At 44.1% G+C, this 24,732-nt stretch overlaps 1 protein-coding gene and 1 pseudogene across 1 annotated transcript; one reads left to right on the forward strand and one right to left on the reverse strand.

Annotated features, from left to right (window-relative positions):
• Positions 1–740: 740 nt before the first annotated feature.
• LOC131322045 (L-type lectin-domain containing receptor kinase IV.1-like) lies at positions 741–8,709 on the reverse strand. Its single transcript, XM_058353145.1, has 2 exons — positions 7,708–8,709; positions 741–1,995 (listed from the first exon to the last, which is right to left on the reverse strand). Exons 1-2 carry the CDS (start codon positions 8,667–8,669, stop codon positions 963–965), a joined length of 1,995 nt encoding a protein of 664 aa, XP_058209128.1. The 5' UTR covers positions 8,670–8,709; the 3' UTR covers positions 741–962.
• A 6,439-nt stretch (positions 8,710–15,148) lies between these two features.
• On the forward strand, positions 15,149–15,298 carry LOC131324980 (U2 spliceosomal RNA; annotated as a pseudogene).
• The last annotated feature ends 9,434 nt before the right edge of the window (positions 15,299–24,732 follow it).

The following is a 24,732-nucleotide window of genomic DNA, read 5'->3' on the forward strand; positions in this document are numbered from 1 at the left end:
AATTGTTGAATGATTCAAGAGATCATATAAAAGAAGTAAATTTGTATTTTCTTTTGTTTGGTTGGAAAATTTAGAAGGGTTAACATCAGTATTGGTTTACAAGAAGGCTGAGCAGACCAAGACCGCTACAGCTATGCCGGTCAAAGGTCTGCTACCTGTGGGCTTTGTTTTGACGACAAGAAGAGAACAAGGAGAAGGAAAGACCTCAGACCTGTCAAGGTTGAGGGCCACACTTTCTCTTCAACTTCTCAAACAGGAGAATATTCTCTTTGCGTCTTCAAATCGAGCTCCAAGCCCTTCCCGGTGGAAGAAGGCAGGCAGCAACGCCCTCGTCCCAGTGGGGCTAACTGATACTGTTATAGAGACATAACAGAAGGGCTCTAGAAGAGCCTAAAACAATAGTTAGCATAACTCAAGTATGTTATGTTCTCATAGACTTTTTACAGATGATTTTTTTTACTCTTTTTAAGCTTCTTTCAGTATCTGCACTGAAATGGAAGTTCTCCAACTTTCATCTACTTAGAAGTGAAGTCAGTTGTTGGACAATTGATGCATTGTGGAGCCAAATCAATCCCATGTTTCACAATGAGCTATAGATATCTATTACATTATGCAACAGAGAACAGCACTCAATACCTGCTTGGAATGGCTAATAAAAATTGCGAAGCAGCTATAGATATCTATATAACACAAAAGCTTATTATTGTGGAATGGAGAACCGAAAATAATCATATTTTTGCCTCTGTTTGGTGGTAATGAGCAAGAATTTCGGCAAACAAATAAATATGAAAGGCCCTGAAACATTGGGGTTCTTTTGATTACAAGTATCATACAATTTTTTTGTTATACAGATATACATAGAAGACAAGCTTATGCCAAAAGTAGAAAAACGTATTACCCAATATGGTTCACCGATTACATTACCCATCCAAAAAGTTATGGAAAAACAAAGTATAGAAGCATCATCTACCTCCAGAGAGAAGGGACTCTACAACAGAAGACAATTGCTCATCAAACCCTGCGCGGTGAGCAAGCATTATACCCGTGGCAGAATTACCCATCAATTTTAACTCCGGAAGAGGAATATCTCCCTCCAAATACTGCACAACTTGCCTCATACTTGGCCTGGCGACCGGCTCAGAGTGTGAACACCACAATCCCAACTTCAAAACCAACTCCACTTCCTCCGCCACATACTGACTCCCCAATTTGGGATCAACCGTTCGCAAAATTTCCCCTCCACGCCAAAAAGAAAACACCCAATCCACCAAAACTAAGTTCTCCACTGCTGCTCGTGGCTCAATGGGCCTCCTTCCACATGCCACTTCCAGCAAAAAGGCACCAAAAGCATACACATCGGTGCTCGTTGTGGCCTTTCCGATTCTAATGTGCTCTGGCGCAAGATACCCTAGTGTTCCAGCCACGAGAGTGGACTGTGGATCAGTTCCGTGATCATACAATCTAGCTAGCCCAAAATCGCCCAATCTTCCGTTCATTTCACCATCTAACAAAACATTACTCGCCTTAACATCTCTATGTACAACAACTTGCTCCCATTCTTCGTGTAAATAAAGAAGGCCTGATGCCACTCCTTTAATAACTCGAAATCTTTCTTGCCAACTGAGGGTGACGCTTGGTTGGTCATAGAGGAACCTGTCTAGACTGCCATTAGGCATGTAATCATATACCAAAAGGAGCTCCCCTTTCCGGCGGCAATAACCAAGGAGTTGTACTAGATTCCGGTGGCGCATACGGCCAACACTGACTATTTCCGCGACGAACTCCCTCATTCCTTGTCTGGATTTATGAGATACCCTCTTGACTGCAATCTCAATTTCGGAAGTGGGTAGTATTCCTCTATAAACCCTACCAAATCCCCCACTACCCAAGAGCCCCTTTTCCCCAAACCCTTTGGTGGCAATATACAAGTCCTTGTACTTGAACCTATGAGGCCCATAGTCAAGTTCCCAATCTTCAAGAACTTCAGCAAACTTCCTCTGTAGTGCTAAACCAGAGTCAAACCAAGCAAACACAAACACACAACACAGAGAAACACAAGGATTTACGTGGTTCCCCAATAATCGGGTACATCCACGGAGGGGCAGCGGATTCACTATATTTACTGGAGGAGGATTACAACAATCACTCAGACTCACACAGTATTGCCTCACAATCTACTCGTGTATCACTCTCTTCTCTCTGATTTCTGATACAAAACTTTGAGCCAAAGGGTCTCCATTTATAGGCCATTCAAAGAATGGCTGTCATGCCATTTTCAACAAAGGCTGCACCTCTCAGCAGCCCATGTGGAGAATTGATGCCAATTGTCAACAATCTCCACCTTGACGACAATTCTCCAAAGGTCCGATGTTGCCCCCAACACACAACACTGCCCCTCTGCGCCCTTAGGCGCGCACTGCTCGAGAGATGTTGATCAAGTCCAAGCAATGTTGGAACTTGATCCCTGTAACTACTTTGGTGAGCATATCCGCAGGGTTATCTGCAGTCGGAATCTTCTGAAGAAGAACATCCCCTTCCTCTACAATCTCCCTGATGAAATGAAACCGAACATCGATATGCTTGGTGCGGGAATGGTGAACCTGGTTTTTCGCCAAACAGATGGCACTCTGACTGTCACAAAAAACCTCGACGTTTTCTTGAACAATTCCCAAGTCCTCAATCAAACCATGTACCCAAATAGCTTCCTTGAAAGCCTCTGTCACTGCCATATACTCTGCCTCTGTAGTAGACAAAGCCACCGTTGACTGTAACGTTGACCTCCAACTGATTGGCCCTCCAGCAAGTGTAAACACATACCCTGTAGTCGACCGTCGCTTATCTAGGTCACCAGCATAATCGGAATCCGCGTAACCAACCAAATGCTGACCAAGTTTTCTGTTTCTCTCGTACTTCAATCCAACATCCACAGTACCCTGAAGATACCGTAGAATCCATTTCACAGCCTGCCAGTGCTCTTTCCCTGGATTGTGCATGTATCGACTGACCATGCTAACTGCGTGTGAAATGTCCGGCCTCGTACAAACCATAGCATACATCAAAGCTCCCACAGCATTGGCATAAGGAACTTGAGCCATTTGCTTCCGTTCGTCTTCCTTCTGCGGCGACATCGATGCACTAAGTTTAAAATGAGCGGCCAAAGGTGTACTGACAGGTTTGGCTTTCCTGTCAATCCCAAATCTCTGCAACACTCGCTTCAGATACTGCGTCTGAGTCAAACAAACTGTGCCTTTCGCCTTGTCCCGCTGAATTTCCATGCCGAGTATTTTCTTTGCCTCCCCGAGATCCTTCATGTCAAACTCCTTACTGAGTTGAGCCTTCAGTCTGTCAATCTCCACCTTGCTCTTACATGCAATCAACATGTCATCTACATATAAGAGCAAATAGACAAATGATCCATCTGGGAGTTTGCAGAAGTAAACACAATGGTCAAAGTGACTTCTTGTGTACCCCTGCTCCATCATAAACCGATCAAAGCGCTTGTACCACTGTCTCGGCGACTGTTTCAACCCGTATAGCGACTTCTTCAGTTTACAAGCCCAATTCTCCTTTCCTGCAATTCTGTAACCATCTGGCTGAGCCATATAGATCTCCTCATCCAGATCTCCATGTAGAAAAGCGGTCTTGACATCGAGTTGGGCTAACTCAAGGTCAAATTGTGCTACCAATGCAAGCAAGATCCTGATCGACGAATGTTTGACGACAGGGGAGAACACCTCGTTGTAGTCGATCCCCTCCGTCTGTGCGTAACCCTTGGCTACTAATCTTGCTTTGAACCTGACTTTCTCAGATCCTGTACCTTCCTTCTTTGCATAAACCCACTTGCAGCCAATAGATTTCTTGCCCTTGGGAAGTTGAACCAAATCCCAAGTCTGATTCTTGGAGAGTGAACCCATCTCCTCATCCATCGCCTCTTTCCACTTGTTACTATCTGTACACTGCACTGCCTCCCGGTAAGTGGAGGGGACATCATCGTCTGTCACTGGAAGTGCATAAGCTACTGTATCAGCATATCGAGCAGGTTTCCGGATTTCCCGCCTCGGTCTGCTGGTTGCAATGGATTCTGGCTGCTGTGGTATTTCCTGTAATGAAGCCTCCTCTTCAATAATGACATCCTGATCAACGGGTTGATCCTCAGGACGGCTGACTGTCTGAACAGTCTTGGCTGGAACAAGGGGAGTCTCAACCTCCACCTGTTCTGAATGCTCCACCTGCTGCTAGGCATTCGGCTCCACATTCTCCTTGGAAGGAACCTGCTGTAACATAGCAGATTCGTCGAAAGTAACATCCCTACTTAGAATCACCTTCCTGGACTCGGGACACCAGAGCCTGTATCCCTTAACACCTGAAGTGAAACCCAAGAAAACAGCTTTCTTGGCTCGTGGATCTAACTTGGACTCAGTTACATGATAGTAAGCAGAACAACCCCAAACATGTAACGAATCATAATCTGTAACTGGTTTCCCAAACCATACCTCCATCGGAGTTTTCCCTCCGATTGCTGCTGACGGTAAACGGTTGACAAGATGGGAGGCATATTTGAGAGCCTCGCCCCAGAACGCCTTGCTAAGCCCGGCATTTGACAACATGCACCGAACTTTCTCCACCAAAGTACGATTCATGCGCTCTGCTACTCCATTCTGCTGCGGCGTCCCCGCAACTGTGAAGTGTCTAACTATCCCCTCCTCCCGACAGACTTGGAAAAAAGGATCTGACTTGTACTCGCCACCGTTATCTGACCTCAGCTTCTTGATTTTCCTTCCTGTCTGCGTCTCCATCATTTTCTTCCACTGAAGGAAGATTGGAAGGACCTCATACTTGTGCCTCATGGTATAAACCCAGACACGTCTGGAGAAATCATCAATAAATGTCACGAACCATCGTTTGCCTCCCAAAGTTACATTTTTGGTCGGCCCCCAAACATCTGAATGAACATAGTCAAGAATCCCCTCTGTGCGGTGAACTCCAGTGCCAAACTTGACTCGAGTTTGTTTGCCCAATATACAATGCTCACAGAAGCCAACTTTTCCTGTCTTGGCCCCTTTCAACAAGCCTTGCCTTACTAAACCCTGTAAGGCCTTCTCGCCAGCATGCCCTAAACGCATGTGCCATAGCTTGGATGCATCGTCTTCGTCTGAGCTAGTAGTAACGGCCACTCTCCCTGTGACTGCGCAACCGTCTAGGAAATACAAGTTTCCTTTTCGGCTACCTTTCAAGACAATGAGCGCCCCTCGAACTATCTTTAGCACTCCACCCATCATCGTAATCTTGTATCCTTTCACATCAAAGGCTCCAAGCGAAATGAGATTCTTCTTCAAGTCCGGAACATACCGAACGTCTGTTAGCACCCTGATCGTCCCATCATGCAACTTCAAACGGATTGAACCTATCCCTTGGACTTTGCAAGCGGTGTTATCGCCTAGCAAAACAACTCCTCCATCGAGATCTTGAAAACTCGAGAACCAGTCCCTGTTGGGACACATGTGGTAGGAACATCCCGAATCTAGTATCCACTCATCTGAATGGTCAGGTGATGATGAAACTAATAGTGCTGACTCTAGATCATCCTCTGTCTCCTCTGCAACATTTGCAGCTGGTTGTTTGTTCGGACAATCTTTCTTCCAGTGCCCCTTTTGACGACAAAGGGCACACTCGTCTTTCCCCAATCTTCTCTCTACAGACTTCCCCCTTGATTTTGAGCGAGACCTCCTTCGCCCTCCACCACCAGTCCTCCTAGTGTCGGTTCTGCCTCTTGTTGTCAAAGCTGATGCGGACGGGTCACGGTGAGCTTGCTGATCCCTCTTCCGTACCTCGTTATTCATCAAAGCATTTGAAACGTCATTAAACTTGATTTCTTCTTTACCGTACAATAAAGTAGTAGTCAAATGATCATAAGTATCAGGCAATGAATTTAACAACAGTAAAGCTTTATCCTCATCTTCTATGGAAACGTCTAGATTTTGCAAATCAGCCAAAATCTTATTGAAATTGTTCAAGTGTTGGTTCATAGTCGTACCTTGCACGAACTGGAACCCGTAGAGCTTCTTCTTGAGATACAACCGATTCTCAATACTCTTCGTCATGTACTTGTTTTCCAATTTCTCCCATAGCTCTTTAGCTAACGTTTCCTTCATCACGAAGTATTTCTGATCCTTCGTAAGACAAAGTCTGATGGTGCCACAAGCTTGGCGATTAAGCTTTATCCAATCCTTGTCTGAAATGTCGTTCGGCCTCTCCTCTAACGTAATATCCAACTCCTGTTGATACAGAACATCCAAAACTTCGCATTGCCACATGCCGAAGTTACTTGTTCCGTCAAATTTCTCCACCTCGAACTTAGCATTGGAAACCGTATTCCTTTGCCCATAACTGCTCGAAGTGACCTTGGGATGCTCGGTATTCTTCTCTGCAGATGAAGAAACTTCCGAGGTCTCCTTAAACTCTTCTTCCGCCATTAGAACTCCTTAAACTCCACCCACGTGAATATCCGGTGCACAAAAAACACCAAAAACGCGCTTTTTAGCCAACCAACGGACAAAACACCAATGTCGGAGCTGAGTTACGGAAAACGGAGTGCGGCGTTGGATCCGGAACGTCGAGACTAGTCAGGAACGACTACTCACTTGCGCAAATCAGAGTTGAAACGGCTCCGAAAATGCAAAATAACACCTTCTGGAATATTCCTTGGATCAGAGAATATTCCCTCTGGTTAGGACTGACTGGACCTGCTGACTCAGCAATAAATGCTGACTGGGCGCTAATGACTGGGCCTTTTTGCTGATGTGGCGCACACCTGGCGCTGATGTGGAAAGACACGTGGCTGAATACGTGGCTGATGACTCAGCCTCTCTGATGATGTGGCAGATGACGTGTCTGCTGACTGGGTGACACGTGTCGTGCTGACTGGGCGTAACCTTCTGGCCTTCTGAAGCTTCTGGATCGATGATGTCAAGCTGACATCAGCGTCTCTAGGGGAGCCAGTAGCACTGGATAATTTTCCCTGGCTTTGACTAGTCAAAAAACCAGCACCTGATTTTCCTCCTTACAGATATTAAAGTAAAAAAAAAAACTCTGTTTTCTGAAAAGATAAAAAAACAGATCTGGCGAGCAGCAGCTTCTTTCACGCTCAACCGTCGAACGGAGCGTGTGACCTCGTTGTTACTCCGTTTCCGATGGGTCTTGGTGCGTTGGAATCGTCTCGCAAGGACGCACAAGACTCAGTGGTCAAACGGATTCTTGGATCAGAAAAAAAAACGTGGCTCTGTGACTCGGACAGAACACGGACTGAGAAGCAGAGTCGGAAACTATGGTGGTTTTTATGTTCTTGGTTCTACACTACGTGCTCTGATACCAATTGTAGTGCTAAACCAGAGTCAAACCAAGCAAACACAAACACACAACACAGAGAAACACAAGGATTTACGTGGTTCCCCAATAATCGGGTACATCCACGGAGGGGCAGCGGATTCACTATATTTACTGGAGGAGGATTACAACAATCACTCAGACTCACACAGTATTGCCTCACAATCTACTCGTGTATCACTCTCTTCTCTCTGATTTCTGATACAAAACTTTGAGCCAAAGGGTCTCCATTTATAGGCCATTCAAAGAATGGCTGTCATGCCATTTTCAACAAAGGCTGCACCTCTCAGCAGCCCATGTGGAGAATTGATGCCAATTGTCAACATCCTCTTCCTTCTAATATAAAAAACTACCCCTGAAACTACTCCAAACACCAAAACTAAACAAATCAAAGGCAACCCAATTTTAAAAAGCATATATGTCTTCTTCTGTCCGATTTTGGGAAGCTTAGGGAGTTGAGAGAAATCAAACCCATCGGCCAATGCATTCATCTTAAAGCTCCACGCCAATAGATAATGGGAAGCACTTGCGATATAACCAGAAGAGGAAGAGAACCCAACGTACATAGTTTGGTTCAAGATCTGGGAAAGATCCTTAGAAAGAGTCAATAGCGGCGTGTTTGGCTTGGGCAAATCAACCGGAGCCATAGTAACATTCATTTCCTTCTTTCCCCCGTCGTATTCAACCCAAACTTGCATCCCCTTACCGCTGATCAGACTCAAATTCTGAAACCTCCCATTTGAAGAATAGAACCCAGCTGCCTTAGACGCAACAGAGTCCAACCCATTAATGTCGATACCGACATGGTTATCGTTTATATCTTTAAACTTTCTATTGCATACAGTATCAAGCTCTACCGCAACCACGTTGTTGGTTGAGTTCCCGTTATTGGTTTCATTGAAGAGGCCCAAGTACCGGCCGAAGAGGGCACCGGGGAGGCGCGGGGCGGGGGCCACGACGAAGACAATGCCGTGACCGGAGTAGGTGGGGTAATCGGTGATTATGGAGAAGATGAAGGAGGTGGAGAATGAGGAAACGGAGGCGTTCGGTGAGGGTTTGAAGGGGAATGGTGTGGGGAAAAAGGCGTGGCCGTTTCCACGGTAGGTGCCGTTGGTGAGGGCTAGGAGGCCTGAGGGTGTGAACTTGGCTATGCCGTCGAGGGTGAGGTTTGGTGAGGCGGCTTTGAAGTTGTTGAAGGTGAAGCTGAGGTGGTCTTGGGCGGGTGTGGAGGGGAGGAGAGTGAGGAGGAGGAGGGGGGAGAGAGAAAAAAGAGAAGGGAGAAACATGGCTGTGGAATGATGGGTGTGAGAGTTGAGACCAATGCTTTGAGGAAAAAATTTTGGCTGCCGTATACCCGCTCGGCACATCTGAACTGTCCAATTTGCTTGGTATCCGCTCGGTCCATTCAAATCGTTCAATATACTTTTGGACGGTTTAGATTGAAACCCTCTCTCTCATCTCACTCCAACACATTCTCTCTCTTTTTTGTCTCTACAAATCTGAGCCGCGCAAAAATACAATGGACAATTCGAATACACCGAGCAGGCACTGCGTGATATCGCTCGGCACTCAAAATTTTTCCATGCTTCGAGGGAATATATGATTTCCTTTATTTTTTGATTAAGTACTAGAAATTCCAGGCACGGGTCAATAAATTTGTCATTCGGTATGATTTTGAGTAACCTTGATTAGGTGTGAGCTTAGCTAGCGGAATGCTCATGCCCTAAAAGCATTTGCAAACAAAATTTAACTTTCCACTATATTAAACACTCGATTATAATACTGATCACATTCCAAAAACCCAACTATCTTCACAAAATACACTTTATAAGTTCGAAATAGGAAAACTTTTTTTTTATCCATACAACAAATCAATATCTAACTAATCAATTCGAAATTAAAGAAGATTGAGGTGGTTTCACTTCTACCTAATCAACTCGATATGAAAGAAGTTTGAGGTGGTTTCACTTCCATCCCAACATAGCTTTTGACGTTGCAAGGTTGGCCACTACAAGGTTTTTCCCACCAGGACTGAATGTTGCTGCAATGACAACACCTTGGAGGAGGCATCAAAAGATAATCCTTAGCTGATAAATGTCGCAATGACTTGGCCTCAACGCTGAAATAATCAAAAAACGTGCCTATAACTCAACATATTCAAAATGAGATGAGAACTGGTAAATTAATATAATACTAAAACATGAGTGAAAATGTAATGCTACAACCTGTGTGAAAATACAATGATAAAAGGCCATGCTTTGCATCTCTCTTTGATTCAGGTCGGGACCTCAAACCAATGCCCCAATTCCGTCTAGGCAAGCATTTTGTTCTTGGAGATATCTCTCTTTGTGCTAACCTGAGCGGTATCCAATAATACCTGAGGGGTATGTTTCAATCTTTTAGACCTCAAAGCATCATTAAGAAGACGAATATTATACAAAATTGAAAAGTAAAATCAATCACTCTACCCTACTACAACCATCTATTATACAAAATTGAAAAAGCATGCTTACCGGATCCCAATTCATTTGTGCTGCATAGTTAAAAGTTTTTGAGAGGTGTCATTATGGGTGAGCCGGCAAATCTCAATTTCTGAAGGCAAATTCCAATTTTTGTTTATATGGAATAAAAAAAGTAAAAACTTTACTCAAACTTGGTTTATAAAAACTTTACCCAAAAAAATTTTATGCAATAAAAAGGTAATAACTATATCGTCGAGCGTGGCAACTCCACAGACCACTGAAACAACACCACGTCTTTCTTGCATAGATGCTAGTTCCAAAAAATGATAAGAGATGACTTGCATATAAAAAAATAGACAACACATGAAACCTCACATGCATCCCATTAAGTTCAGAATGAAACTAGAAAAAAAGTAAGCTGAAAAAAAAAATGTCAAAGTTAATTATAGTTTCCACACCGTCGCAATTTATATTATAGATGATTACCTTTTATTTGATCCAATGTAAATCTTGGCAGAGGGTTTGTGTGGTTGTGAATTGTGAGAGGATATGCACGGTCTACCTGAAGTCAACTATTTTGGTCAAATAATTCTTCACTGGGATGTTTCGTTCGACCTCTGGATCCTCGTTTTAAGCTACCACTCTCAATTATCACCCTCGCTAATTTTATTAGTTCGAAATACAAAAGTGTTAGATACTAAGAAAATATTTTTCGAATATATTCCGAATACAATTTTAGAGATATTTATGATTGTTGATAGACTTTTATTAGCGGTAAGAAACCTCTGTTATGAGTGATTTCGGAGTATATTTTCTTTGTACCTAACACCCCTTATTTTTTAATGACTCTTTCATACTCATGCTTGCATTTATACACTCGCATTATGTGACTAAGTTCGTGATAATTTGGCTTCAATGATCAAAATTAACCAATTTTTGCCCACCAATCATTTGTTAATTTGATGGCTCACAATACACAATAGAAAGATCCAGTTAAATGCAAAAAAAATAAAGGTACTAGTACGAAAGACTATATACATTGAAACCTTGCTACAGGCTATAGCCACTGGCTGGGTGGCAACCGATTCTACATTGATGGCCTTGCGTGGTCCATTTCGGATCTCGCACAGAAAATTCGAGTAGTTCAATAATTTTTAAAAAAAATCGAGTGGACTTGCAAAAAATCAATTCAATTTGATATGTGTAGGTGTTTAATTGAATATTTCCATTTTTCATTCAAATTACAAGATTCTAAAATCTAAATGATAGGCTAGAATTGTTCGTTTGCCATTTTAGTTTTGTTTTAGTTTTATTTTTCAATCATTATCCTACTTCTTTCTCTAATCATTATCCTATTTTTCCAATTATTAATTTCACATCTCTCTCTATCTCTCTCCAATCATTACCCCTATTTTCAATCATTACTCTATTTCTCTCTCCACCCACTACCAAAACTAAACTAAACTAAACTCTCAACCAAACACAACCAGTGGAATCCAACCATAAAAATAAGAAACTTTGTTTTATGAAAAGTGGGCTGAAAGTAAACTAAATTGAAGATCGACGATGCCTGCTAAAGCTAAAACATGTGTCCACACTCCGCTAGTTTGAGTTATTTGTTATTGGGCTCGTTTTAGAAAGCTCGATTCATTTGAAGGGGCTTATTTGGTAAACCGCCAAGCTCAAACAATCTCTTTTAAATGGGCCGACCTCGAGTTCGTTGAGATTTGTCAAATCTATAGTTTTTTGGTGCGTTCATACTTAGTTGAGTATTTATTGTCTTTTCTCTTTGACTAGCACTTTATATCTCTTTGGGCGACTGCTGATTCTAAATATGCATATACAGTAGATCGCGGAGTGTGGACACATGTTTTAGCTTTAGCAGGCACCGTCGATCTTCAATTTAGTTTACTTTCAGCCCACTTTTCATAAAACAAAGTTAGATTATAGTGTTAATTAAATTAAACAAGAAGCACCCATTATTATTGAAGACTATGATATCACTACACCTCCTGTTCAGATTCACGTAAATATTATTTTTTTGGAAGCTATAGAAAGTAAAATTCATAGATATATGAGAAAAGAAACATTACTTCTTAGATGTTAGTTGAGATGCATGTACGTTAGTGCTTGCTTCTAAAGACAGTATTTCTGGGTGTCTATCCCGAAGCGTAGGGCTTTCAAATCGTTTGCAAAATAACTTGATATGACCGAGATTGATCCACATGGAGCGGTTTATTGCAGTGTAAGGCCTATCGGTCTAAATTGTGGTTTCTAGCTTTTGGAAGCCAACACTAGTGTAGATTTGATTTTGGTGATTTTCAACTACTACGATTTTCTATCTTACGCCAAAACTACGAATTACAAGTATTTTACCACAAGACTCGGACCAAGAGTTTACAGTACCATTTATAGCCTAAATAATCCAATAACCTCACAAGTTTACGCAATCGAGTCCCACAGAAAATTTCTGTGCTTAACTGGAAGATTATGCTAGATGCGATCGAATTCCTCTACGGAGTTGGTCGAACCTGACCGCGGAATTCAATCGCACCTGGACTTTTAATTCCAACTCCTTAGTGCAAGGAATCAATCACACCTGGACTTTTCAACCATAGTCATTTTCATTCCAACTCTTGTTCAATGACTTTATCTACACCCGGCCAGGACGCCATTTCCATTCCATTTCTGTACGTCTAACAAGGGTCCCACGTGACCCAGCTGTCGTTCAATGTTACGCATACTCTGTGTTCTGCGATGCTCCGAATTCATTTTTATTGGTGTCTGATCGGGATCCAAATACAATCAAAATTTTAGGCTTCGACTTGGATTTTCAAATGACGATGTCGGCTTCAATTCTGGGCGTGCGAGTAATCGAGCCAAAGTTGGGTGTCGATTACCGGCCTGAAATCAATATAAACATATCTCATGTGCAATATCATCTAAAATATTCAACAGTAAACAATATACAATATTGTGTGTTTATCATTTGGCTAACTTGGCTTGTATACATAAGTTATTTTAAAAAAAAGCTCGAGCACAGTGTATATATCATCCCAGGCCAAATAATGGAGTACTATTAGCCTCGCCATGAATTCTGAGAACGAAGCAAAATTTGGAATGAAGTTCGGTTGAGATATAATCTTGCCTTGACATTTTTTTATTTTTTTATAGTTCTAAAAACGAAGTGAAATTCTCTTTGCTCAAAAGAAAATTAGATATTCCAAAAATTGAGATAACAAGAAAAATGAAAAGCTCAAAATCCATAGGTAGCTCCATAATTTTTTCGTCGGGGGCAATTTTTAAACTAAAAATTTACCCACTCTGTCAGTAGATCTCCACAAGCTTCGAAATAATGTGTATATATATATATATATATATATATATATATATATATCACATATTTTTTTGGTTTCCTAATTTTTAAGGAGGGAAGAGCTTCAATAGAACTTAGGCGTTTGATTCCATGCAATTTTTTGTTTTTGTTTTGTTGCTTTAGTTTGTTGTTTCTTGTATTTCCGGATCAGTAGTGTCCGTTTTTATTGTATTATTTTTTTATATATAATATCTGTATTTTCTGATTGGTAAAAAAATGAGTCCATAGCAATATAAACAGACCACCACTCGCCAAAGCCCAATTAGCTAGTCTATACTCTATAGGACCACAAACAGCCCATAGCTTTATCCCATCCAAAAACCTAAATAAAGGCACATGAAACTGATATGGATGGCATTTAACTGTTAAACTTTATACAGTAGAATCTATCTAAAGAAAAAGCGAAAATCAGGGGTGGTGCTTCATCTTCACTGTGTATGTGTTTTGCCTTAATGGACATGTACCCGTGTTGTTCCGGTATTAGTACCAGTTACCCGTAGGGTAACCCATCCGTGCTTCATTGTCTACACCCTACATATTCGCGTTTTCCTGGATTTTCAAGAACCAATTGCCTTGCACAAAAGAAGAATTTCTGACTTTAACATCTAGCCCAGAACTACACAAAATGAGCAAGAATTTGTGACTTCAGGTAGTCAACAGATATGAAAGGTGCCTGAAACACACACACACACACAAAAAAGCGAAAATTTTTATGAGCATTTCCTCATTTACACAGATAGTTTTACTCAAGACACACAACCTTTAATGTTCACCAATTACAAGAATGAAACACCACGTAAAATAAATATGCACAATCAATGAATGTTGTTTTGTTCACAGGGGACTTCTCACCACTGCAGTGTTTTAAACAGTTAAACCAATCCCACATTGATTTCTCACATGAGAAATACTTCCTTTACATAACCAGGCTGAGGGCTCACCGTCCATTCCGTTTCTTTGTGGGACTCGGGATTGCACACGCACTATGTAACCCTAAACCATTCTGATTATCAGAGACTGAAGTTTGTGAAGGAAGGTACTCTTTCTCCGGTCGGTGTTTCCCCTCCAACCGAAAAAGAAATAACAATGCCAGCGTGTGCAAGTCTCTAGCATTGATTAGTGCTCGAAGGGAGTGTGCTGCACGTACTGGACACGTGCCTTGCGGTCACTGGTACTCACATCTCGAACACAGGGTGTTTTGTGAAAAATTCAAAATTACCATCTCTCTCTCAACGAGGTGTACGTGATACCAAAGCAAAGGGTTAAATAGCTCAAAATTGCATATAATAAAGCCAGCAGAACTGAACTTATTTTACTGTTAGTTCTTTTGCAGTTCAAAAGAAAACAACATGTGTAGTGTGAGAAAGCCAAGATCACTGGCCCTTTAAAGAGTATTGATAGTATGGCAAGAAAAACTTTAGTGAAATATGAAAATCGATGAATCATACAAGAGGTCGTTGTATACAAGAAGTAAATTGGTAATTCTTTTTATTTGCTTGGAAAATATAAGAGGATCAAACCTTTTGCAGATGATTTCTGGCTCTTTTTTAACTTCTTTTTGTATGTACGCTCGAATGGAGGTTTTACAACTTCAACTGTAGTTAGAAGTCAAGTGACTCAAGTCAGGAAGTAGACAATATTTGCAAGGTGTTACTAATTCTATTGCTACAAGGATCATATGCCTCTAAAAAGAAGGCTTTCACTATCGACACCGAGTGCTAAAATGCCTTCTGCAACAGAGTACAGACGAACGGGTGCAAAATGCCTTCTCCATCGAAGACGGGTACAACTGCGCCAAATCGCAGGGGGTGAGATTCGAGTGAAGAAAGCCAACAGTTGTTCTATTTGCTGCCACATTGAGGACGTTACAGAAAGAGGACTGGCCAAGTTGGGCTTTAAAACGGGTAGCCAATTACAATACAAAATCATACATTTCTCGGCCTTTTGGCTAAGATCAAGTGTAGTATCTGTTCTTATCAATTTAATATCTGAGTAAGAGCCCTTCACAGTAGCTTGTTGCTGGGTTATCGAGCGTTGCCTTGGCTTTGCACTACAGCCTTCACTTGGTGCACCCCACCAATTCTAGTTCTAACTTTTGCACTCACAGTACCAATGCTCGCATGTTAGCCACAGAGTTAAGCTTGAAAAAATGTTTCAAAATCAGAAATCTATATGCAGCAATACCTTATTTTGTTTGTATACTTATGCACTGTTACTTAATGATGGGCAAAAATTGTGAAGCCGTGTATCACTTGTGTTTCGTATTCTGAAAAGAAAATCTACATTCATCCCAACAGAAATTAAAGTTGGAAACTCTAGAGGAAAATGTGGGGACTAAAAGACCACACCGGAGGTTCTCCGGGATGGCCCTTCGGTGCAAGAGTCAGTTTGCTTGCCAAGAAGAGTTAGAGATTGGGTGCTAGGGTTTTGTTTGAGCGTCTCCCTTCCAAGAAGGCATAATGGGATATTTATAGGAAAACCTTCGCTTGGTCTCCAAGATTGCACCAACGCTTGACACGCGTCGGCTGATGTCACTGTTGTATCACGTTTAGGGTTTTGCAACCGTTTTCATGATGAGCTGGCACCTTCACGTGCCACCATCATTATCCTCATAACCGTTCGGATGACGTCACGACCATCATCATAGCCAGGGTTGCTGTTCTGATGCGGATGAGCTGGATCGTCGGCCAAGCCATGCTCGGCACCGAGCATGTTGTGGGACCTTCGGCAGCTATCCAAACGAACGTATCCTCCACCCCGAGCAGGTGTAGGGAATGGAGCATTAAAGGAGGTGTAATTAGAGGAAACCTCGGCGACAGGGACCTTCGGCTACGGTTGCTGATCGGAACGTCCAAAGAAAGATGTCTTGGAGTTGAAAGTAATACTAGATCACGCTCGGAATGGCCCGAGCCATTTTGCTCGGCCTGCTACAATAGCCCCTCAACCCATGCCGAAGCTCTTCACTCGATATGGGTTGATTTAAGGCTTGGCCAAGCTTGAACCTTAGGCAGATTAATCCGAGCCCCACATAAGGTAACAGCTGTCGAGTATTCGAACGGCTGTGTCAGTTGAAAGGACATCTAGGCAGACGAGGAGACGGCTGGCATAGGCAAGGGCTTCAGTAGCCACGTGTCACGTAGAGGTTGGCGAGGGGTTCGGCGGTGAAATGATGGGCGGGAAATTCGAAAAGGCCCGCTCCGCTTATAAATAGTGGTGAGGGAGGAGAGAGAAAGTTCTTCTGCACTTTCTCTCTCTAACGTCTGGAGTTTCTCTCTCTAAGATTCCGTTCCAGAACTCAACTTAAACCCAGATCTTCAACTTCAAGCCCCATTCCAACAGAAATCTTCAAGTATGTCACCGATTCTTGTCGTTTTACTCTTTCTCTTGCTTTTCATGCTTATTTTCTGGGTTTTTGGGATGATTTTTGGGGGGTTTTGTACTGTATGAACAGTAGAGTACTGGGATGAACGATGATGTTCATCCCTGAATTTGACTTGTTCTTCCGAGCCCCATAGGGTGTCTGGGGCTCGCCGAACGATTTCTTTTGATGGGGGTAAAAATCCGAACGGTCCCCAACTCTCTTGTTTGCCGAACGCCTAGGAGTCTTTAAAGAAGTGCCGAGCCCATTGTAGGTTAGAATATGACTCGTGAGCCGATAAGATGAACCAAACTTCCAAACGATTTTCTTTGCCGACGCAGATTTCAATAGCTTGATACCCCTTTGTTCTTTTCCTAGGTCTGGCTCACGAGGTCATCGACGTGTCTTCAGACTCGGATTGCTCGGAAATCGAATCCGATCGTCAATTCATCAGCGAGCTTCTCGAGTGGCGTAGGTTGAGGAATAGCCGAGCGATTAATTCTGCTTCAACGAGAATGTCGGCGACCTCTCCTGTGTCCGACGATTCTAACGCCGAGCGAGATTATGAGTACGCTGCCAACGACTTCCTTACGGAGCCCGAGATAAGCTTCTCCCCAGAAACCCAATCCGAAACCGAGCCACAAGTGGGTCAAGAAGCCAAGTCAAGGCTTATGTCAGGAGCCGAAGCTTCGACATCGGCTCCAAGCGACGCTGACCTTTTTGACAAGGGCTTGCTATGTCCATACGCTCATTATTTCAGCGGCAGCCCTGGGGAGTACGCAGCCTTTCGAACGGAATACAACATTCCCGAGGATGTCATGATTCATAGAGTCAAGAGCACTGACATAAAAGACCATAGAGATCACCGTCCCGAGCATATAACCGTGCCTTTAATGGCCATTTGTGAGGCCGGGCTTCGGTTCCCAATTCACCCCTTCCTTAGGGAAATTCTTTGGAAATTTAGTTTAGCCCCCCATCAACTCGCGATCAACAGTTACCGAATCATTATGTCGGTAATTGCCTTGATCGAGAGTCAAGATTTGGATTTTACGCCGACGGACCTCTTTTTCACATACACCATGTCCAGACACGGGAAATCTGGCCGTCGGTATTTGTCGACGCGTCCCAAAAAGCAGCCTCTGATAAACGGACTTTCGGATACCGACAAATGGGCTGACTTTTACCTCGAAGTGCACGGAAACTTCGAGTTCGGCGACGGTCTCCGTCGGTTCACCGTTCCGAAAGTGGCTGATACAAGAGGTGATCAGACCGAACGTGCTTAAGTCATTTATTACGTTCTACTTTTGTCTTCTTTTCTGCTGAGGGTATTTCTTGAATTGCTGTGTTTTTGCAGAGCTTGGCCCTATTTCCAAGGGACTTAACACCAACTCTCGGGAGAAGGCGACCGAGACGCTGCTTGCCCAGGTTTGCCATCACGCTCCGACGCTTCTTGATTACCGACCCTCCTACAAAGGTGTGCTGAGGAGGAAGGAGAGAGGGAAAGAGGTCGCTCAGAGCAAGAAAAAGACATCCAGTGCACCGGCTGCCGAGGCTATACAAAAGAAGAAAGGAAACTCCCTTCCCGTCGGACTCCGAAAGAAGAAGCAACAGGGGGGAGTAAAATTGCCGAGGATTGGTTTCACAGCAGAGGAATGGCTTACTCCGTTCGATTCTGCCGAACTTCTCCAGCCCTCTTTTGAAGACATGTCAAGAAGGAATATTCCAAGGCCTGTGATCCCTACTAAGTCGGCAAATCTTGGCCGAAGCCGAAGCTCTTCTGAGCAGCAGGGTCAGAAGGAGAAAAGACAGAAAACGTCAGAGGATGTTGTTCTGCCGACCGTTTCTCAATCTGTGCCCCTTGACACAGTTCCAGCCCCTCTGTCAAAGGATCAGGGGAATCTTATAGAACCACATATCGACCTTACTGATCCAGCCACCGAGGCCGCCGTCCGTCGCCAGTTCAGCCCTTCGTACACGATGCCTGACGGCAGGGTTCTCCTTCAGAACGACTCAGTCAAAGAGGAGCCGAACCTTGCCATTACACTTCTGAGGGGGCTGGCCCTGCCGAGGGATTACGATCAGGTTCCTACCGACCTCCTTCCAGGTCTTGGTGAGATGTGTTCTCATCTTGTTCAGGTTTGTTCTCTTCTCTCTCTTCTCTATCTTTTTCCTATTTATTTCCTCTCTTTTTTCACTTTTCTCTTTTGATTAGGCTGGGCAAGCTGCGCTTAAGGCGTATGACAAAGCTTCCAAAGTCTCTGCCGAACGCGAGAGGTATAGGTCTGACCGAGATTCCTGGCGAACCAAGTTTAGGATCTCGGAGCAGCAAGTCAAGGACGAGGAGGTTGAAATGGAACGGTTGAAGAAGGAGCTTGCTGAGATGAGGGTCGCCGTCGAGACTGCTAAGGCCGAACTGAAAAAGCTAAAGAGGGAGGAGAAAGAGAAGATTACGGCTGCCGACGCCCGTGGTTATGAGGCCGGGATTCAAAGAGCCGCCTTAGAGTATACCCAGATTGCTCACAAGATGGTAAACGACGAACTTGAAGCTCGGTTACCTGACTTCTTCAAGCTGGGATATGCTGCCGGTGCCGACGCCATGGCTGGTGTTATGGCGATTCAGCCTGAGTCGGGTTTTCTGAAGCAACTTCCCGAGCCGGCTGTGCCTGACCTTGACCTTCCATACACCGAGGAGGAGTGTCAACCTCTTCCTCCTGAGAATGATGAAGAGATGACCGATGTGCCTGCCGTTGATCAACAGCAGAAGGTTGGTGAAGGTGAGAGCCATCCTCAGGCTCAAGACAAGGTCGTCGAAGATACCCTAGTTTAGGATTTTCCATAAGTGTTTTGTTTTTGGAATATTTTGAACTTTGCTTCTTTGGACTGGATGGCACCGAACGTTTGGGATTTTGCCATGCCAGATGTAATAGTTTTAAGGGGGTCGGCATCAAACGTTTCACCAAGTCGAGCCCTCTTCGTAGGAGTTTTTGAATTCCAAGTTTATGTTTAAATGATGATTTAGAAGGAATTCTCAACTTTGTTACTGCACTGAATTTTTCTCCATGCCTTAGAAATATTTTCTGATTTTGGCTGCCGAGGGTTAAGCAACCTTGGCTTGTTTTGAAGGTTTTGATAGTTACTCATGATAGCCCCTACTTTGGTGTAAGGCTCGGCTCAAAATGCCGGTCTTATGCCAAGGTAATAGGTAGAGTAATTGTTTGATGTGGCCATTTAGTTCAAGTCGAATTATGAACATAGCCGAACCAATACGTTTAATCGAGTTGTGGCTGGAAATCAAATTGTCCGAGCCATAATCGTGTTTGCAGTAAAGAAATCCGAACGTGGCTGTAATTGTCAGAATACCGAGCTTATAGCGATTGATGTTTGAATCATTGTAATCAAATATAGAGAACACTGATGCTTCAGAAGTAGGAGAGACTTTTCATTAAATAAAAGATTGCCAAAACAAGTACAACACTTTGGTAAGAGAAAAGTAATAGACTTGAGAGGTGGTGTGATAGATTGGGACCGACGAGAGAGTTCAAAGGTAGGCCTTTCTGAGGTTCAGAGCATTCCAGGGATTCTCAATTTCCCTTCCTTCTTTGTCTTCTAACTTGTACGAGCCGTTGCCGACCTCTTTAATCACCCTATAGGGTCCTTCCCAATTCGGTTCGAATTTTGTCTTCTGGTTGGCTCGGACAATCTTCCGCCAAACCCAGTCGTCAGCTCTGAACTTCTTGAGCCTTACGCTTCGATTGTAGCCCCGAGCGACTTCCTGCTGATAGTTGGCTAACTTGAGCTGAGCATCGTCTCGCTTTTCTTCGGCTAAGATAAGCTCGGGTGCAACTGCATCATTGTTGGATTCTAGATCAAAAGTTTCGGTACGCAGGGTCGGGAACCTTGATTCCAGTGGGATGACAGCCTCCATGCCGAAGGCCATTGCAAAGGGAGTTTGGCCAGTGGAGCGTCTGGGAGTGGAGCGATAGGCCCAAAGGACCCTAGGCAGTTCCTCGGCCCATTTTCCTCGTTTTGAGTCAACTCGACGTTTGATGCCCGCGCAAACAGTTTTTTTGGTGGCTTCGGCCTGGCCGTTGCCCTGGGGGTAGGATGGGGTTGAATTGAAGAATCTAATTCCGAACTCAGCACAGAGTCCAGTTAACTCTTTTCCGACAAATTGGGAGCCATTATCCGACACAATTGCATAAGGCACGCCGAACCTTGTGACGATGTTCCTCCAAACGAATCGCTGAACGTCTGTTTCAGTTGTTGTGACTAACGGCTCGGCTTCCACCCATTTTGAAAAGTAATCCGTTGCAGTGATCAAAAACTTGAAGCCCCCAGGGGCAGTTGGAAGTTTGCCTACTATATCCAAGCCCCACTGAGCAAAGGGCCATGGACTAGTGATAGGTTTGAGAGATTGAGCGGGTTGCCTTGGTATGGGGGAGAAAAGTTGGCAAGGCTTGCACTTTTTGACCACTTCTTCGCAATCCTTCTTCATTCCTTTCCAAAAGTATCCCTAACTGAGAGCTCTTTGACATAAGGAACGGCCGCCAAAGTGACAACCGCAGCTGCCAGAGTGGAGCTCGGTTAAAATAATTGGGACCTCGGTTGGGTGAACGACTCGGAGATATGGCCCAGTGAAGCTTTTCCTGTATAGTTGGCCGAGCTCAGAGATCCAGTAGTAGGCTGCTTTGCTGCGTACACGGTGGGCTTCCTTTTTGTCAGAGGGTAAAGTATCATCTTTGAGGAACGAGACGATTTCATCCATCCAACTTGGGCCGAGGGAAATGTTGAATACTTTTTGAGAGACTTCGAAGCTTGGCTGGTGAATCTCGCCGAGGCTGATGTGTCGGTATTCAGATGCTTTGCTTGCCGAGGCCAAACTTGCAAGAGCATCGGCATGAGCGTTGTTCTCTCTGTTGATCTGTTCGATTTGGAATCCTTTGAACCCTCGAATTAGCTCTAGAGCGGTAGCTTGATATTTAATCATTCTTGGGTCCCGAGCTTCATAATCACCTGTTACTTAATTGACGATCAGCTGAGAGTCGCAGAAAACTTGTAGGTCTTCAACTTGTAAACTTGCCGCAGCTCGGAGACCAGCAAGCAGAGCTTCGTATTCGGCTTCGTTGTTTGTGGCTTGGAAGTTGATTGTGATAGCACTTTCATGAAGGACGCCATAAGGGTTTACAAGAACGACCCCTGCACCCGAGCCGTTACTGTTTGATGCCCCGTCAACGTGCAACTTCCAAACGTCTCCGCTAAATAAGTTCCAAACTTTCCGAGCTTCTTGTTGTTCTAGCATCCCATAATTAGGCTTGACCAATGTTTCCTCGTCCGGGCTTCCAGGGGTGAATTCAGCAATAAAGTCTGCCAATACTTGTGCCTTGATTGCAGTTCGAGGCTCAAAGTGGATATCAAAATTTGCTAATTCAACCGCCCATTGAGATACTCTGCTTGATAGATCAGCCTTCCTCAGGATATTTTTAAGTGGAAACTCCGTGAGAACTATGATGGGGTGCTCTTGAAAATAAGGGAGCAATTTTCGAGCTGCTGTAACCAATGCTAGAAGAAGCTTCTCAAGTGGCAGATATCTAGTCTGCGCTGGGAGCAAGGTTCGGCTTGAAAAGTAAATAGGTTGGTCCTCAAGGCCTTCCCGTCGGACAAGTGCCGAACTCACGGCATGTGGAGAGACAGCTAAATAGAGATGGAGAGTTTCAAAAGCTACTGGTTTGACAAGAAGAGGAGCCGAACAAAGATAGGATTTCAGCTCGGTGACGGCTGCATCACAATCTTCCGTCCACTTGAAACTTCGTCGGCTTTGCTTCTTGAGAGTTTGGAAGAAGACATGGCATTTATCCGACGAGCGGCTAATAAACCTGTTGAGAGCCGCTACCATCCCAGTTAGCTTCTGAATTTCCCGAGGAGTTGATGGTGGTTTCAATTGCTGAATAGCTGAGATCTGGTTCGGATCTGCTTCCATACCACGCCGAGTAACCAAATAGCCGAGGAATTTCCCGGAGCTAACTCCAAAGGCGCATTTGTCGGCGTTAAGCCGTAGCTTGTGCTTCTTCAATATTGCAAAGACCTCGGCAAGATGAGAGAGGTGATTCTCGGCCTTTAGACTTTTCACCACCATATCGTCAATATAAGCCTCCATGATTTCTCCGATGAGAATTCCGAACAACAGGTATACCATTCTTTGGAATGTGGCACCCGCATTCTTAAGGCCGAACGACATAACCAGGTAGCAGAAGAGGCCTCTGGGTGTGATGAATGCCGTCTTTTCCATATCGTCGGGATCCATGGCTATCTGGTGGTAGCCTCGGTAAGCATCCAAAAAACTCAGCCGAGCATGACCCGCCGTTGCATCTACCAATTGATCAATTTTTGGAAGGGGAAGACAGTCTTTCGGACAAGCATCATTCAGGTTGGTGTAATCCACGCAAACTCTCCATTTTCCATTCTTCTTTTTCACCACCACAGGGTTCGCGAGCCAAGTGGGGTATTGTACTTCTTTGATGGCGCCAGCCTCGAGGAGTTTGCCAACTTCTTCATTAACTGCGTCGGCGTGAATGCTGGCCGACCGCCGAGGCTTCTGAATCACAGGCTTTGCTGATTTTGAAACTTTGAGGGAGTGCTGGATGAGCTTTGGGTCAATGCCTGGCATCTCATACGGCGTCCATGCAAAAACTTCGATGTTGCTTTTGAGGAACTGCAAGGTTTCTTCACTCTTGGCTTGGGATAAACCAGCGCCGAGCATGAAATAACGTGATGCATCCTCGTTAAGTGGGAATTTGATAAGATCCTCAATCGATTTCTCTTCAGGAAGAGATCCGACGTCTTCGAGAACTGGTTTGTCAGGGACTTCAACCCAATGTACTCTTTTGGAGCTCGATGACTTTCCAATGGCCGAGACGTAACACTGTCTGGCTTGTAACTGATCTCCAAATAGGTCTTCTTGTTTGCCGTTAGCGCCGATGTACCTGACCACTTGATGGTAGGTTGAGGCGACGGCCTTGATTGAATGGAGCCAATTTCGGCCAAGGATTGCGTTGTATGGGCTCGGTGCATCTACAACGACGAATTCTTGATTAGAAGCAACCGAGCCCGTAACGACAGGGAGGGTAATCCTTCCGAGAGGCCAAACAGGAGTGCCACTGAAACCAATTAAAGGGACTTCTGCTGGTAATAGGCACGACTGTGGGATTTTGTAACGCCCCGAATTTTGGGTACGTTAAGAAGACAATTTATTGATAAAATCTATAACGCCCTGAATTTTGGATACGTTAAAAGGACATTTTATTGATAACATCAAATGGAGTCTGGCTCTTATTACAACAAATACTCTCACAAGAGTTCAATATTTTACACAAATGAAGGGGGTTCTAAGGTTCCTAACTACAGCTCCTCAGCTCCTCTATTCTTGCCAGCTCCTCAGCTCCAAAGCCTCCACGGTGATCTGCTTACCCTGATCATCTACAAAGTCTGACACATTATACCAGCGTCGCCACCGATATAATATGTCAGGGTCACCAAAAGGCAACACCGTGAGCTACAAAGCTCAGCAGAGTAATCCCATACCCGCTAACCCATAACTTATAAACAAGCTATAATACACATCAATCTCCACATGATAAGTATATATACATCCACATTCGTTAATCAACTATCGTTGGTGTCCAAGATTTCAGAGTTTCTCCTACGCGACTCATCGTAGACCGTGTCAACATTTTCACTTACAAAACAATCTTTCAAAAACCATTTGTTTAACACAAAACATTTGCATTGGCTCCGTACCGCGGATAACCAAGCTACACACCCAACCTTTTTTTTTTTAAAATCGTTTGCATTGGCTCCGTACCGCGGATAACCAAGCCATACACTTTCAAAATCATTTGCATTGGCTCCGTACCGCGGATAACCAAGCTACACACCCAACCTTGGTTCCGCCGCGCCGGGTTCCCAAGTATCCTCACAATGGTTCCGCCGCGCCGGGTTCCCATTGGCACACAAAAATATTTGCATTGGCTCCGTACCGCGGATAACCAAGCTACACACCCAACCTTGGTTCTGCCGCGCCGGGTTCCCAAGTATCCTCACAATGGTTCCGCCGCGCCGGGTTCCCATTGGCACACAAAAAATATTTGCATTGGCTC

This window comes from Rhododendron vialii, chromosome 4a, assembly GCF_030253575.1.
Source record: "Rhododendron vialii isolate Sample 1 chromosome 4a, ASM3025357v1".
Classification (NCBI taxonomy): domain Eukaryota; kingdom Viridiplantae; phylum Streptophyta; class Magnoliopsida; order Ericales; family Ericaceae; genus Rhododendron; species Rhododendron vialii.

Excerpts from the sequence above, each read along its gene's own strand:
- LOC131322045 (XM_058353145.1), bottom strand. The coding sequence starts at position 8,669 with ATGTTTCTCCCTTCTCTTTTTTCTCTCTCCCCCCTCCTCCTCCTCACT. Across the intron at positions 1,996-7,707 it reads TATATTAGAAGGAAGAGGAT|GAAGTTTGCTGAAGTTCTTG; the intron begins GTTGACAATTGG and ends AGCACTACAGAG.